We start from the raw sequence: 17,863 nt of genomic DNA, 5'->3' as shown, positions 1-17,863 counted from the left end.
GCAGTTGTGCTTGGTTACACCATTGCACAAGTGACTGTCCAAGAAGAGCGTCAAGCAGGGGATCTCCATCACACAACTATTTAAGGACATGTCCTAGTTGGAGTTTTCACATATACACACTTAGAGGAAGTACCACCATCTTCTAAACCTTTGTGTAAGTGGTGGAGACACTTGTGCAAAGATGTTCTGGATATATCTCTTCCACTAGGACTGAGAAACTACAACTGCTGGCACAATAGGAGTTACACCAATGTAAATACACAACAGGATCCCAGCCTAGGTATTCCATTTTAGTAGCATGGTGAACGCAAGGTGTATATTATATAAATAGCACAGTCACGTGTGTGTGTAGGTGATATTTAAGAGTGGATTTACAGATTAATGCTTGAATGAGCAAATGCACAGAATCCAACCTGCTTCTGTCAATACTGGTTCTCAGCAAAAGGGAGCTGGTTCTCTTCTCCCAGCTGCAACACCAGCAAGAGCTGGAAATTGCCCCTTAATCATTCATGCAGAAGTGATAGTGACACCCAGACACTGCTTTATTGTATCCTTAATCTGTTATCTTCCAAATGGATTGGACTACAATAGCTGTCAAAATCTGGAGCAATCTAGATTGAGAAAGACTGCATTACAGTTGTCCTGCTGTGATTCCTATTAGTTGTTGTAAAATCAGCTCTAACTTACCTTAGGGGATTCTTGAAGGGAGGCTGCCATTCCTTTTCTCTGAGGCTGAGAGAATTTGACTTGCTCAGTGTCACCTAGTGGGTTTCCATGCCTCCTGGAATTCAGATCCAGCATTCAAACCACTACATTGCACTGGTTCTCAATGGCATGGCAGTTAAAGAGTTATCAAACTGCATTAATTCTGCAGTGCAAATTAGACCCAAGTGCTACAGGTGGTCCCAAATGGACTTGATTTTAGTTATTTTCTTAGTTGACAGGTAGCATTTAAATTGCCATTCAGGGGTCAGTTAGTACTGAATCTTATGATAACCCATGAAGGAACCTGGCTGAGTTTTGCAGCATATGGGCAGACTTTACTACCTCTGTCTAATCCACCGTAACATATTACAGTTTTTAAAAGAGGGAAATGGTTATGATTACTATATCTGAGCGTTTGATAAACAAGTTCGCAGAGGCCCCCACTGAGTTGTGACCCATCTGCCATTTCTGCTGTTTTGATAGCCTGCCTCCTTGTTACATCCTAATTCTGGTTTGACAGCCATGGAGGGGAGCAGCATGTCTTACAAGGCTTGGCAGTAAAGCATGAAATAGCTTTCCTTTCATTGGAAATTAGAATGTGGAGACAGTCAAACCCATTCCAGATGTGTGGCAGTGAAGTAGGGGGCTGTTTTCTGTGAGAACATAACTGGGACGTAGAGGAAGAGGGGCCCACATATAAACACATTCATGGGGAAAAAAATCCAGTGGATTGAGGGATGGGGGGGGGGTTGAGCCTAACAGTGACCCATTTTTGCTTTCTGTCCAAGCTTGAACAATCGGGTTCAGTAAAAAGGCAACTTACACAGAAAGGAAGCCAAGAGAAGACATAGGAGCAGCTGTTGGAAATGAAGGCTCTGGCATGGCATCCATGAAGAACCATCAAATGGGTTTCTCTCCTAGCTTGTCCACTGAACATTGTCTCCAGTTGTTCTTCAGACGTTCTGTCTGACTCTGATAGAGCAGGAGGTCTACAGATGGTCTCCAAGCTCCCCAAATGGCTTCTATCTTGATTTCCACTATCTGCATACCGTCACACTACCATGGTTTTGGTTTATGGTTTATGGTTTAATAAATTTCTTATGAGTCTTTAAAAAACAAAAAGACTGTGGAGATGACAGCAAGGGCAAACCACCAAAGGTATTTGCTTTATTAAGTACAGCTGTAGCTTTTATTTATTTGTGGTATTTGTGTCCTGCTTTCAATACAAATATATCCCAGTGCAATCCATCAGAAGAATTTACAATAAAATACAATTACATAACAACAACAAAAAATACTACTCTAAAACCCACAATTAAAACAAAACATACTTTCTAAATTCAGCACAGTTCCAGAACTAGTTTGAACAGTTGCATGGATCCAACATTTGCTCTTATTGGATGAGCTTCTTCCCCATGCAAAACAAGGCCCTCCCTATGCCAAGCATAGCAACAGAAACACTGCAGGCAGATTCACTTAAATTACTAAATAAATGGTCAATATCAAATCCAGACATTTGATGTTGTGAGGAAGGCTTTTGGAGAGTAAATCTACAGTGACAAAATGGGATCTGAATGCAGAAGTGCATGTGCGCATTCAGAGGTGCATGCACATTTGAATGCAGAGGTGTATGTGCATTTGAGTCATTTGCTGATATCTGTGGCTTCCACATGTCCACTGAGTCTAGTCACCTTCCAAGTTCCCATGTTAGAGGTCCTTTTCTGTCACCGCTATGACCTGCCGGAAGAGATTCGCCAATTATCCTCACTTGAGGCTTTTAAAAAGGCGACAAAAACCTTTCTCTTCCGGCAGGCCTTCCCCGATTGATAATGCCCAGAACCAATTGAATCCCCCTTTTATTATTTTTCTTACTTGTGATTTGTTTTTAACTTTGATGTATTGTTATGTACTTTTAAAACAATTTTTTTATTGTTTAATTTTATAGTTGGGAGGGAGGGTTGGGTCGGGGTTTTGTGGGGCTTGTTGTTTTTATTGTTGTATGTTGTATTTTCTTTGTTGTTACCCGCCTTGATCCTCAATTGGAAGAGGCGGGATATAAATACATATTATTATTATTATTATTATTATTATTATTATTAGGTTTGAGATTATTCTTTATGTGAGCCACCTTGGGTCTCACTCCAGCAGAAAACCAGCATGTAATTGAAATAAATAAATAAATAAATATTCATAAATGGACATAAAACCCCTATTGAAAAGTTGCCTTGGAATGAGAAAGGAGACCCCTGCCTTGAGCTCTTCAGACTGTGGGGCAGATAGAGCAAAACATGGAGCTGTCTTCAAACTGGGCTTTTTGCTGTCTGGCCAATTTAGAAATTTCCTGCAAGCTAGAGGAGGGGTTACAGAATGACAAGAGCTGAGACAAGATGATGAATGGGAAATTAGCTCATCCAGAACTCATTCTGGAATGTGGAGAATATGTTCAGATCAGGATTTATTGGTGTGTTTTTTAAACCTTTGCCTGGCCATCCAATGTATAATTGCTCAGCAGCATCTCCCATATGCCCTTCAGATTTCCTCCCTTCCTTTAGTGCTCTGATTTAGATTTCTGCTTAATTCACAACCCTTACAGTGAATGGGTGCATTTTGCTTAGGAAAGACTAGTCTTTGGAAGGGAAGATTGAGGTAACAAAGAACAGTTACTTACTAAATTTTGTGTGTTCATGCCTTCAAGTTGCCTGTTGACCTACAGCCACCCCATGAATTTCATAGCGCTTTCTTAGGCAAGGAATACTTAGGCAAAGAATATTCAACTCTTCCAAAACATGGCCACATCGCCTGAAAAACCGACATAAACTAATACTCAGGGAAGGTTTGCCAATTTCCTCCTGAGAAACAGAGCCTACAGAATTTGGTATTTGGTGTTGGGCTCCCTTTCAAGTACTAACCAGGGCTGACCCTGCTTAGCTTCCAAGATCAGACAGGTTCTCGAGTCTTGAGGGTATTTCATCATATTTACTGAATTAAATAATGCAAAAGGAAATAAAGGAGCAGCATGCCCTAGCAAATGCAGACTACTGAGAGAGATTTTATACCATGTTAGATGGTATAACATAGTTCCCATGTTAGATGGTAGGAGCTGTAGTTCAGCAAAGCCACAGGACACCCAGATGGGAAAGCTTTGTGCAACTCTCTGGTGTTGTACTGCAGTTTCCAATGGCCACAGCCAACATAGTCAGTGGTGAGGAATGCTGGGAGTTGTGGGATGCACAATTCTTGCCCCTTGTTTAGACCTATGCTTTAAATTGGGCAATCTGTCGCTACATTTCCTCTTCCACCAAGACCCCAAGTCATCCCTCCCTTCTCTTTCCCACCATATTGCTTTTCTTACCTTTCCCCACAAATTTTCACACATGGAAACCTCAAACCCACCCCAGCTTTCAGCAGTCACTGATAAAACTCCATTCTGCAACTGTCAGGGAATTATCCCTGTCACATAAGTGGACTGTTTTATAGGACATTTATCTTTTAGTCCTCCCGTCCCCCCCTCCCCCGTTTGGTTTAAATCAGCAATAAAGAGCCCTGCTGTCTTCACTCCAGCTAATGACTACTCCTTCCAGCCTTTCAAGGCAGTGCCTTGAGTGTTCCTCTCTCCAGAAATTCCGTGGCGACCTGGGCCTCTGTATCAGGGTGTAAAAAACCCGACCTTCCTTTTGACCAACAAGGTTAATTTCCAATAGATCAGATTCAAACCCCCAGACCTGGGGCTACAAACATAAAGTGGGGGTATGCCAAAGGATTGCCTTTCTAAGAGGTCCCCATCTCCAAACCAAATGGCTTTATTGTTGTGGCTCAAGGTAAAGGTGAAAATTAGAGCCATGCCTCAAGTCTGCTTCTAGTGTATCCATTTCCACCGATTTTGTGACTCTTCTTTGAAAAAAGAAAATTAAATCCATTTGACTTTAGAAGAACTCACTGTAGATCAACAGCAGAAATTACCACGGCAATACAAGAAGAATTTGAAGGCCTCTTTACTTACTACACCACTCAAACAGCTCTCCAGTCACTCAGAGGTTTGGGAGATGTAGAATAATAATAATAATAATAGCAACAATAATAATACTCACTTGCCTCTCCCCGTGGTTCGAGGCAGAGAACAACAACAAATCAACAATGCACAGCATCAGTTAAAATAAATTAGACATGCAACAGTTTAAAAGAATAAATAAGACATACACATTTTAAAACAATCCACATTTAAAATTCATCATCTAAATTCACAATTTAAAATTAATCTGGATAAGCCTGCAAGAAGAGACTGGTCTTTAATGCTGTTATAAATCCAGACAGGGTATTCAGCTGTCTAATTTCCTCTGGCAGGTCATTCCACATTTTGGAGCAGTTGAAGAAGTAGTCCTTTGGTTGATCATTGCCAGTCTAATCCTGGCTAACTGGAGTAAATGTCTGCCAGAGGACCTGGGTGTATGGGGAGGATTATACGGGAGGAGGTGATCCTGTAGATAACCTGAACCCAAACCATGTAGGGCTTTTAAATATAATAACCAACACTTTGTACCTTGCCTGGAAACTAACTGACACCCAGTGGAGTGATTGTAATATTAGTGTAATATGATCACTTCTGGATCATAGAAACCTCAAATTTGCTGCTTGATTTTATTAACCCAGTCACAGTGAATTTCCAATCCATTGCTTTTACTGGGTCTGCCTAAACTTCATTAAGCTACGTTAAATATGAAGCATACAGTTGAGATAGGATTCTTTTTTTATTTGAAGTGACTTTGAGGGGTTTGAACCAGATTGGATTTACTGAACATGGATAGGGGAGATATAACTTCCACTAGATTCCCCCATCCCCACCATCTTTAAGGATTTAAGGTAAAGAGAAAAGCTCCAATGATGCCAATGAAGGGTTTTTAAATGCCCTCATGGGAGGGGGGATTGGAACTGACTGGGAGAAATGGCTGAGTGGTATAATGTAAAGTTAGAATCATAGAATCATAGAGTTGGAAGAGACCGCAAGGGCCATCCAGTCCAACCCCCTGCCATGCAGGAAATCCAGATCAAAGCACCCCCGACAGATGGCCATCCAGCCTCCGTTTGAAGACCTCCAAGGAGGGAGACTCCACTACACGCCTAGGAAGTGTGTTCCACTGTCGAACAGCCCTTACTGTCAGGAAATTCCTCCTAATGTTGAGGTGGAATCTCTTTTCCTGCAGCTTGCATCCATTGCTCCAGGTCCTAGTCTCTGGAGCAGCAGAAAACAAGCTTGCTCCCTCCTCAATATGACATCCCTTCAAATATTTAAATAGGGCTATCATATCACCACTTAACCTTCTTTTCTCCAGTCTAAACATACCCAGCTCCCTAAGGCATTCCTCATAGGGCATGGTTTCCAGACCTTTCACCATACATGGGTAGACACTGGGGACCTCATCCAGATTCGCTGTGCATTACATTTTTAATATTCCATGTTAAGTACTGTACTGCATATCTGTGTATTCATTTGCACACTACACTTTAATATAGTGTATTTGACTTGCTGCTGCTATTACTAACTAGTCACATTGTGTCCCGTAACAGAGCAATGCTATGAATTGTCCAAGTGTGTAGATGCTCAGAGTTAAAGTTAGTTTAAAATGGGACTGTGGACCTTATTCTTACCATTTTGTTTTTCTTTTAAATCTCACCAACAGTTTTGTCTTTTGATTCCTATCTTGTAGATCTTCTGGCCACTAATCGCTCAGTCCTATTTCTTGGGCACCGAGGAATTTTGGATTTCCGTTCTTTGTACCTTGATGAATATCGTGATCGCCTGTTCATTGGAGGAAAAGACACACTTTACTCTCTTCGTCTGGATCAAACGAACATGGATGCTAAGGAGGTAATGGTTTTGAGACATATGCAAATCTCATATTTACAATCCTACATGCTGTGTGTGTGTGTGTGTGTGTGTGTGTGTGTGTGTGTGTGTATATATATATATATATATATATATATATATATATATGAGAGATAGAGATTTATATAGCACTTTCCTGGGGCACTCAAAAGTACCTATATTTTTGACAGCAACAACTGAAGATAGGGCAATGTTCTTATGGCCGTATGGCAGGATGAAGGTTAGTTGGAGGCAGTAGCTTGCCTGAGGCCACCCACTGAGTTCAAGGTTCAGCTGAAGTTAGGGCTGAAGACTTTCAGTTCATGCATTTAAACACTCCAGTATGTGACAGATGTTAGCTATATGTTCATTACACACCAGACAAGCAGGTCTTACTGGTGAGGGATAATAGTTCAGTGAGCTGAAGCTTTGGCTGGAAAATAACCAGAGCTTGGAAGTCTACTGTAAAAAAGGAAAATACTGATGAATTATTCATCATTTGGTCTGCCAACAGAAGGGACTACTACTGTCAGTTATGGTTGCTGGTCAGTTATGGTTGTCATCCCACTTTTAAAAAGATATCTATTGTTGTTTTGTGTGCCTTCAAGTAATTTCTGACTTATGGTGAACCCAAGGGGAACCTAACACAGGTTTGTGGTTTTGTGTGTGTGTGTGTGTGGTTTTTTTTTTTTTTTTGCAGAATTTGTTCACAGGGGTTTGCCCTTGCCTTTCTCTGAGCCTGAGGGAGTGTGACTTGCCCAGTAGGTGTCCATGACTGAGCAGTATTTGGACCCTGGGCTCCATAGTCATATTCCAGCATTCAAAATACTGTACCACACTGGCTTTCTTTTAAAACAAATACAGCTAAGAATTCATGTTATACAAAAGTTAAACATATAATTAAGCTATCAGTAGAATTAAAACAGTAAAAATCATGACCATTAAAAAGAAAAACATACATAATTACAATGGTTCAGCGGTTAAGACATTGACTCTGACAATTGCAAGACTGGCAGTTTGGCAGTTCGAGTCCCAGGTGCCGCATGATGGAGTGAGCTCGTGTCACTAGTCCTAGCTTCTGCCAACCTTGCATGTAAAAGTGCAAGTAGATAAATAGGTACTATTTTGGTGGGAAGGTAACAGTGTTTTGTGTAGTCATGCTGGCCACATGATCACAGAATTGTCTTTGATAACATTGGTTCTTTGGCTTAGTAACAGAGATCATCACCACTCCTACAATTGGACTTTACAACCTTGTCAAAAGGAAAACCTTTACCAATTTACTTTTATAGATATCCTTTGCCCCTGAGTAATCAGCACCTAAAGGTCTGCTGAAACAAGAGTCTTCACTTGCTTGCGGAAAGATAACAAGAAAGGTACCAGTCTGACTTCTAGGAAGGGAGTTCCAGAGTGTGAAAGCAGCCAACAAGAAGATCTTCCCCCATGTCCTGACCATTAGTGTGTACCATCAGTGTTATCATTGTCATCCCCACCCTCAGCAGTGACTCAGAGCACACTTGACTGTAACTCTGAGGAACTCTAGAGCCATAGCTCTGTCAGGTGTCCCAGGGTATATTAAATAATCTATGCTTCCTGGAGATTTCTTGGTTCACTTGTAGCTGATCAGAGAAGGCATGCATCTCCCACATAGCTTGCGTTTCATTAAAAGGAGAAAAGAGAAAGTTAAGGAAGATCAGTTGGGATAGGGGCAGCAGCCCAGAAAAGTAACTGCTCCCCCTTTTTTCCCTAAGGGGAGGATCCTCCAACTGTATTGTTACTGAATGGAAAAAAGGAACAGAGTTAGCAATTGAGTGACCTTAGGCAAATCATATTCTCTCAGTCTCAAAGGAAGGCAAGGGCAAACCCCTCTGAACAAATTCTGCCAAGAAAACCCCATAATATGTTTAGGGTCATCACAAATTAAAATCAATTTGAAGACAGACAACAACAAACTTATTTAAAGCCCTGCTGAGCCTAAAACTGCCCAAGGGACCTAAAACATGACAAAAATGCCCCCAAACCCTAGAGTATGTCATGGGAGCAAACCGTTTAGGTTTTGGTGACAGGGATGTGGCCCTTCATTATATCTTAGGGGGGATAGTGTGCTCCCAACCTTCCACAGACCCCCATCCCTTCTTTACCCTGTATATTTGCCATATGTGTGCACTGTTTATAAACCATCAATGTATATTACAAGCATTTGAAATACTGAATAAATTCTGCATTCACTTATGGTGATGCTTTTGTGTTAATGCGCATTGAAAGATAGACCAGCATGAGCAAGCTTGCATGGTGGCCTCCCAAAGGGTCATGAAATTGCCCCTCTGAGGAGCTTTTATTCCGTAGAAGCTGAAATTTGAGGTGAACAGAAGGAGCTCAGCAAAGCTAGGCCATAAGCAACTTTAGAGCCCAGGGCAAAGACCTTTATTAAAAGGAAGCCAGAAATGTGACACCAGCCACGGTGGGGGTGGGGTGGGAAGTTTGTGTAAAGGGAATTCCAGCCAAAAAGAGATTATATTGCAATTAAATGTAATTGGAAGCATGGGAAGTCTAGACATGTGATCAGGTTATGAGCAATTAATATAAGTTTACAGAATGATCTGTCTATCATAAATGTTAAATGATAAAATCAACTTCAGCATAATTGTGATAGGAAATGAAATATTTGACAGAGTAAATGTCTCTAAGACCTTTTTGGTGTACAAATCACTTTTATACTAATAATTCCATTCCTTCTTAGACTAATTATGTGAAGTAGCTTGCTGATGTTATCATTTTACTTATAGGGAATTATGCTATAAAGGGAAAGGTGAAGACTGTTCCCAAGCTATCTGATGTGGGGAACTGGAAGGGTTATTTTTGCAATATACCAGGGACCAGCACCATCTTTGTGCCCAGTGACTACAAGCTTTCTTTCATGGAAATTGGCCATGGATTGGCAGACAATAACACTGGTCCATGAACCACCACTTTGAGAAGCAGTGCACTAGAGAGTCTCTAGCCAGATTTTTGGTACAGCAGATATGGAAGATGTGTGACCTTCCAGATGTTTGACTAGCAGTTTCCATCATTCCTCACCATTAGCTTTATTGGTGAAGGACTGTGGTGATTGTATTCCAAGAACATCTGAAGGACCATCCTGTCCCTGTATTACGAAATGTGACATCTTGAGAAACACCTTTTATTTTGTTAACTGCCATTGAAATCCACTTATGGTGACCCTATGAATGAGACCTCCAAGTTACTTTGTCATCAACTGCCCAGCTCAGGTCTTGCAGACTCAGAGCTGTGGCTTGATTATCCCTCTGGAATGTGATCTTCCTCTTTTCCTACTGCCTTCCACCTTGTTAAGCATTATTTTCTATAGAGTCATATTTTCTCATGATATGGCCAAAGTACAACAGTCTCAGTTCAGTCAACTTGGCTTCTAGGGAGAGTTCAGGTTTCATTTGCTCTAGGACTTATTTGTTTGTCTTTTTAGCAGTTCATGGTACTCATAGAGCTCTCTTCCAGCACTTCATTCCCAATGAATTGATTTTCTTCCTATCCTTTCTGTACTGTCCAGCTTTCACAACCATACCTAGAAACTGGAAATGGGATGATGTGGACCATCCTAACTTTAGTATTCAGTGATATATCTTGACACTCCAGGATCTTGTCTAGTTTCTTCATAGCTGCCCTTCCAAGTCCTATTCTTCTTCTGATTTCTTGATGCAGTCCCCACAGTGATTAATGACTGGGCCAAGGTATGGAACATCCTGAACTATTTCAATGTCTTCATCATCTACTTTAAAGTTATTTAAATTATTTGTGGTCACTTCACTGTATGTAGCTGGCCTTTCCCATGTAAAAGGAAAGCCTGAAATAATTCCCGATTACATAAGGAAAACCATGCAGTTGTATGTCATTAGAATCCACTTCAACTTTCTAATTGCTATGTATAGGTCAAGGACTGTATATTTCTCATTCCCTTTTCCTCTCTTTGCACTTGTAGACATCTAAAATGGCTTAGATTTGGAAAGCGGAGTGGGGAGATATGCCTTCTGATCAGATGTGCCTGCTTGTTTGTCCAGCTGGAGACAGAATTTTTGTTCTGTTCTTAGACCCTGTTGTGCGGGGGCGGAGGAGTATATAAAGAGAAAAGTAAAGTTGTCATATTCCTTCAAGACAACTTTGAATTATGATTATCCTATCATAAGGTTTTCTTGATGAGATTTATTCAGCTGAATTTAGCCATGGCCTTCTTCTAAGGCAGATAGTGTGTGACTGGCCCAATATCACCCAGTGGGTTTCCATGGCTGAACAGGGATTTGAACCCTGAGCTCCCAGATTCCTACTCCAACATTCAAACCACTACACAACACTGGTTCTCACTGGCCCTTTTATATTCTAAAAGGTTCCACTCACCTTGATTCCTTCTTTGTTAAACACACTGAGACAGACCTAATAAATGTTCTGTGAGAGAAGAGCCAATTTATTATTGTTAATCATATAAATTTGTATCTTGAAGCCATTTTTGAAGGAGGATTGGGAATACTTCTAAGTTCAGCTGAAGTCTTAGCTAGCTGTAAGTTTTAGTTTTATTTAGATGGAGCAAGGAGATCAAACTGTTGTTGTACAATGATATGTCCTAGAGAGTGTGAGACCCCACAAAAGGGAAATGGGAGGTCAAAGGAGATCCTTCTCCTCTACTTGTCTTTTTTAAAATTAATGTTCCCTCTGAATTATCTTCCAGCACATCAGCCTGTAAAACAAACTTTATAAATCAGTTCTTGGCTTGCATAAACAATTGCTAGGATAAAGAACCAAGCTGGAAGGCCAGGTTAGGGTTAACCAGATGTCCCTTATCTAAAATAATCATTTTAATTCTCTCCTAATTTATGAAACTGCAACACAGTGGAGCATAATGGATGTCTTCTACTATCAGATAGAGCAACTCTAGAGACTTCTGTATTTTTATGAAATTTTGATCTAGCTTCTTATATCCATTTTACCAGAATAAATGGAGTGATGCATCTACTGTCTTACAGTCAACAGAATAAGATACTATCTCATTCCCTAGAGAAGAACTTTCTCTTTTTGTTTTTTGTGTTTTCCTCTTGTTACTGTCTTGGATGATCTTTAATATTCATTATCCTCTTGTTATTGATCCATTTTGTTGGTGTTTTGTCTTAGCTCTTCCAGACCTCCTGTTTCCATGCTTCATAATTGCCTTGTTCAACATACATGAGTGTTTACTCTCTATTGTGTCTGTATGGTCTCCTTTTCTTATGCCTGATCGTTTTCTTCTCTCTTTGATCATTTTTTGTAACTGTCTCATCTTCCTCTCCTCCTGTTATGGTAATTCATAATTATTCTTGAATATGTATGGATTTCTTTCCTTAATGTGTTGTAATTGTCTGAGCTCCTGTTCTCCCTTCTTCTTCTCCTGGCTCCACTACTGTTTTATGTCCTTCCGTTTTTTTGTCAGCACATGAACTTTCTGTCTCACCTGTTCTACCTGCTGTTGTTGCTCTTTCCCTCCTCAAAGTATTATTCTTGACTCTGTCATTTCTTTTACTACCTTTATAGCTGTAGAATTCAAAGATATAGCTGTGTTAGTCTGGAAAATCAGTAGGCAAAGGGATCTTGCATCACCCGAATAGACAGGCCAAAATAAAGTTGCTTTGGATCACTTTGGAGGTATGCTGTTTAAATGATGCATGCGTCTTAAGAGGCCGGAAGCCGCACCAAAGCCACACTCCAGTCCTAAGGACTGGAGCACAGCTTTGGCGCAGCTTCTGGCCTCTTAAGATGTGCATGTAATTTAAACAGCATACCTTGAAAGTGACCCAAAGCAGCTTTATTTTGGCCTGTCTATTCAGACCCTAACTGAAAGAGAGAATTTGGTAGCATAAACTTTCATAGACTTGAGCCTAATTCTTCAGATGTAGTAGGCTCAAGTATAAGAGGGCTCATGCTACCAACTTGTTTTTTTTCAGTCAGTCTCATTGCTGCAAGATGACTTTGCATATCTTTATAGCTGTTGCTTTTAAGAATGCATAGCCACGATGTTAAGTCAGACACTTTTTAAAAAATCTTATCTAATTTCTTTTTTTGTTTGTCTTCTCATTGGAATCTTGTTTCTTTAAACTGATTTATGTTGAGGAGTATTTTGTCAGGTATAACATTCAAGGTGCAGCACTCAAATTACATCTTGAAGCAGGCTTCTTCTTGTGACTTCTTCTAAATAAATTAGCCAAATTTCTTTCAGGGAAAATTCAAGTGCTAAGCCTGGGCAGATGTGTTCCTGGTAGTTGGTGTCAATAGAACAAGGAATTTAGAGGGTTTCCAGAATGGCTTTGAATAAGCAGGTCCCAAAAGATCAGGTTTTCCTGAGCCACAGATTTTTACTTTTTTATTTTTATTTTTGCAACCCCTAATGCTTAAAATGTTTTGGACTCACGTTCTGCCTTATGTTTCTTTTCTTTTTTTCTTTCTGTCTTTTCTCTTTTTTTTATTAAAAAAATACTTCTTAATATATATATATATATATATATATATATATATATATATATATATATTTAACTTATATTTCAGATTTACTGGCCTCCTCTCCCTGGGCAGAAAGAAGAATGTTTTCGGAAAGGAAAAGACCCAGTGGTAAGTCATCACCTTGCTACTAAAAAAAATAGATTTGCTGATGTCTTTTGGGTCTATTGTAATGACATATTTGCAACTGCTGGAATAAGGCATATAGGGTCCTCTTTTGCAATTACAATCAAACTGATCTTGCTTGCCTTCCCAAGTACATCCATTACTCAATACTGAAATCTCATTTAGCAATCATTTCCTGATCCCATATAATCCTGGGTATTAATGTGAGAGAAGAGAGATACCTGATTTAGATGTCTTAATACTACATTAAACTTTAATTTCCAAAAATTCTTTGTGGTACAACCATTACAAGGGTTATATAAAGCCAATAAAAGTTTGGGGAACAGATGGTCACAGACATAATATATAGGTTAAGTCTCCCTTATCCAAAATGCTTGGAACCAGAAGTGTTTTGGATTTTGGATTTATTTATTTATTTATTTTGGAATACTGGTACCTGTATTTGCATATATGTACATGAGATATCTTGGGGGTGGGGCATAAGTCTAAACGCAAAAATCATTTATGTTTCATATGCACTTGATACACATAGGTTGAAGATAATTTTATTCAATATTTTAAATAATGTTGTGTATGAAACAAATGGCTGCATTTTCACTGCAGGAACAATCCAGCTGGACATCACTTTAAGTGCCATGGCTCATTGCTATGGAATTTTTGGATTTGTAGATTGTTGTCAGAGTGCAAGACCAGAATCCTGGACAATCAACTAGTCGGCTTGATTGATAAATCAACAGCACTTTATTGATAGTTCCAGAATCAGCAATTCCACATCACTCAGCTTCCTAGCAGAGACTGACCCCTCCCAGCCAAACCAATGCATAAATTCCCCCCTGCTCCACCCCTAGCAAAAGCCCGCGCAACTGGACCCCTCCTTCCCCTCACTAGTTCCCATCCTCCATTCCTTTTCCCTGAGCTGCTCTTCTCACAGAAACGAAACTGCATTCCCAGCCTCTGCGAGCCAGATCTTCAAGGACACCAGATAGTCCACACCTGGTCCAGCCTAGCACTACATATCACTATCTCTAAAGCCTAGCCAAAGCGCAACCCATCCCCCCAGCATCCACAGTTTCAATACATCTGATAGAATACATCAGGATTCTAACAATTGTTAAGGTACCAGAATACTCTGAGAGGGAAGGCTAAATATTTTACAAAACTACAAATCCCAGAATTCCATAGGATTGAGCTGTGGCAATTAAAGTGGTGTCAAACTGGATTATGTCTACAGTGCAAATGCAGCCAAAGTTTGTGCACACTAAATTATCTGGATGCAAAAGTGTCACTATCTCAGCCACCCATAAAGATGTTTTGATTTTTTGGGTTATTTTGAATTTCGGACTTATGGATAAGGGAGACTCAGCCTATACATACCTTCATGGCTTATGTATGTGTTTTTCAACCCAAAACAAAAAAAAAAAAAAAAACTCTGAATACTAATTTTAAGTGTAGAAAATAAATAATTGGTTATTAGTAGGGAAAACCATGAAAGAATAGTGAAGAGATGGGTTGGTTGATCTGACTCTGTGTGGTAGGTCCAATGCGGTGTAAGATTCTGGAATCATTCTAATAATATTAAAACCTTCTAGTGCATATAGGCAGGGACGTAGCCAAGGGGGGGGATTCTTGGGGTCCGGACCCCCCCATCCATTAGAAAAATGAATGGTGCGTGCTGCTGCGCCGCCGTGCCCAAGCCCCATTATAATGGTGGCACTTAGTCTGGAGCCCCTCCCCCCCCCTTCCTAAAATCCTGGCTACGTCCCTGATATAGGAATGAGTCCTTCGGGCTTCACGTCCCTGATATGTCCATACATAGACACCACATCTTTACAAATTTTAGCTGTTTGGTTTGTTAAAACAGCAAGCTCACCACAAGAGAATGTGAGTAGCTTGAGGGACAGATCAATGTTTAGCTCCCACAAATTGGATTTGGATGTGCTCCCATTGGTATAAGCACATGAAAATATTTACAGCTTTCAGGTTGCTTTTGAATATGTTTTTATAGAGAGGTGATTAAATGCATTTATTAAGGAATAAATTTGTTTTCAGAGACTCTTTATTACATTTTATTATGTGTATGAAAATCCAGATGTTTATGTGATAAGTTATATTGTCTAATTTAAAATAGTTTTACAGGCATATTTTTAGAACAGATCTTACAACATTGGTCTGTGATTGTCTATGGATTTTATCACATGGGGAAATTGCGCAATAGCGATTTACATTTTGATACACATTGCGATTAAAGAGTAATTATGGGAATAAACAGGCAATAAGCAGCAACAATCATTCATGGGATTTCCCTGTAAATTCTTTGTTGCTGTTTATTGCCTGTTTATTCCCGGGATAATGGCACTTTAATCACGACGTTGGTCTGATCCCTGCTTTCTTTTCCAAATGTATTTATCAAGCCAAAACAAAAAATTGAATAATTATCGTAATACTAGAAAATAAGTTTATTGAGTAGCCCAGTTAAGTCCCAGGCCATGGCTTCCATTTCACTGTGGTAGTAAATGTGTTCTGGATTTTAGTCCAGACTTTAAAGGAACTGTCCAAGGAAATAGAGTTCAGCACCTTCAGTGTTCATACTAAAACAGAGAATGGATTCACAAGCACATGGACATGGAAGCACCTGTTATCACAGCTGTTGGTTTCCCCAACTGTTGCCAGGTTCACTACTAGACAGAGCAGATAGTTTCCTTCTTAGGACATTACTGCTTGAGGCTTTTTAACCATTATTACACTAGGAAAAAATGGCATTGGCCATACTCATTGCATAACGATGCCTCTGACCCATAGCTCCTCTTTTTCGACTGGTCCCTTTTCATTGACAGGAGGAAATTTAGCAAAGACCTGGCAAGTGTGCAGGTCCCCAGGTGTGAAACATTGTGCCCAAGACAGTTGTGCAACTGGCAGTCATGTGGTGTCAGTGTTCCCTCCTCCCTGTACTCCTTCCACCTTGCTATTCCAGATTACCTGTAGTATCTTTATATATTTTTCTGTTTATTAGAGGTCCAGAATTGCACAAAAAAGTGGGCAGCTGCATGGGGGGGGGGGGGTGATAGCCAGGGTGTGTAGTGGTTTGAGTGTTGGACTATGACTCTGGAGACCAGGGTTTGATTCCCAGCTTGCCCATAAACACACTGAGTGTCCTTGAGCAAGTCACATGTTCCCAACCTCAGGGGACGGCAATAGCAAACCTCCTCTGAATAAATTCTGCCAAGTAAACCCCATTATAGGTTCACCTTATGGTCACCATAAGTCAGAAATGACTTGAAGGCAAACAACAACAACAATGGTATGCTGGGTAGGGAATAAAGCAGGGATGCAGGCTTAAGGGAACGTAAGGAGGAGAGCATGATAGTGGTAGTAGCCCTGGTTGCATGATTGAGAGGAGGTGCAGTGATGGCTGCCTTGAGGACTGCATGTTTCCATTTTATTTTTACTAATGTGACTGCTGCAATAACAGGGCTTGTGCCATAAAGCTCTTAGTATGTTTGTTCCTTCAGGCACAGGCAGGTGGAGGATTTCTTAAGCAAAGAGGAAATTAATGCCAGCCACACGCAGTTACCTACAGTTTGGGGGTGCCTGAGACATAGCTGGAAACACCAGAGATGCAAGAAAGAAGTGTCACACATCTAGTTACCAAAGAGTCAACTGATTTACTTTCTTGAAGTTGTCCTCAGGTGGTCACTTACTGCAAAGCAGTCTTCATGGTCTTAAAAATAGGAGGGATAACATCCCCAGTTGCTGAGATCATCATTTTCAGAAGACTGCTAGAATCCTCTGAGGAAAGTGATATCAGATAAGTGACATTAAGCTCAGTGAGTTGGAGTATACTGCCTTTTGGGCTGAAAATTGACTGAAAATGCTCCTAGAAGTAACAAGAAGCATTTTGTGGAAACAATGGCTGTTCTTAATTTCTCATGGCTGTTTTTAATTGTGAGGAGAGCTTCCAGATTGTGTTTTTTAAATGCTCCTTTGAGTGCAAACTGCAATGAATACCTTATTTGGGTAAATGATACAAGATATAATTTATTTTAAAATAAACAAATACATATTTGGCACCATTCTATATTGCTTTTGCTCCAACATTTTTTTTTACATTTCTTTACATTCACATTTCTAGTAGAGGCTGAAATACAATGACTTGCCCAAAGCAATCCCACTTCTGAAGGTACTAGCAAAACCACCTCTGAGGACTCCTTGCCTAAGAAAACTCTATGAAATTCAAGGGGTTGCCATAAGTCCACAGGCAACTTTAAGGTACACACATGCACAGAGGCTAGCATTGGCACTCAAGTTTCCCATTCTGTCCAACCATTAATATTGCTGATGAAGTAAGGGAAAATAATATTTGAAGCTTTTGTGACAAAATACAGTGCACATTTTACATCCCAGGCACATAGTGCCTGTCCTTTAAATATTACTTCACTTTGCAGTCATGCAGTAGTTTTTAAAAACACAGTGTGAGACAATGGGGAAATTGCAGAGGCCTAAGAGGAGATGGGAACCCCACGTTGACAGTTCATCCCAAAGTAATTGCTCCCTAGAGTGGTTGTCACTCACTCCAGCTTCCACATGTTTATTTTTCAATCTGTCACCAACGGCTGTAAGCTTTTGGGAAAGCCTTCTAAAATT

The 17,863-nt window shown here is 40.1% G+C and overlaps 1 protein-coding gene across 1 annotated transcript in view; it reads left to right on the top strand.

The window, feature by feature from the left end:
- The window catches only part of SEMA3G (semaphorin 3G), a 109,750-nt gene that overhangs the window by 25,671 nt on the left and 66,216 nt on the right, over positions 1–17,863 (top strand). The window contains exons 2-3 of the mRNA XM_089524676.1: positions 6,408–6,568; positions 13,145–13,207. Coding sequence (XP_089380802.1) covers positions 6,408–6,568; positions 13,145–13,207 — 224 coding nt within the window. The remainder of the gene's footprint in view (positions 1–6,407; positions 6,569–13,144; positions 13,208–17,863) is intronic.

This window comes from Sceloporus occidentalis, unplaced genomic scaffold (assembly GCF_023333645.1).
Source record: "Sceloporus occidentalis isolate IW3139 unplaced genomic scaffold, rSceOcc1.0.p SCAF_1, whole genome shotgun sequence".
Lineage (NCBI taxonomy): Eukaryota > Metazoa > Chordata > Lepidosauria > Squamata > Phrynosomatidae > Sceloporus > Sceloporus occidentalis.
This window is presented reverse-complemented; position numbering and strand designations above follow the sequence as displayed.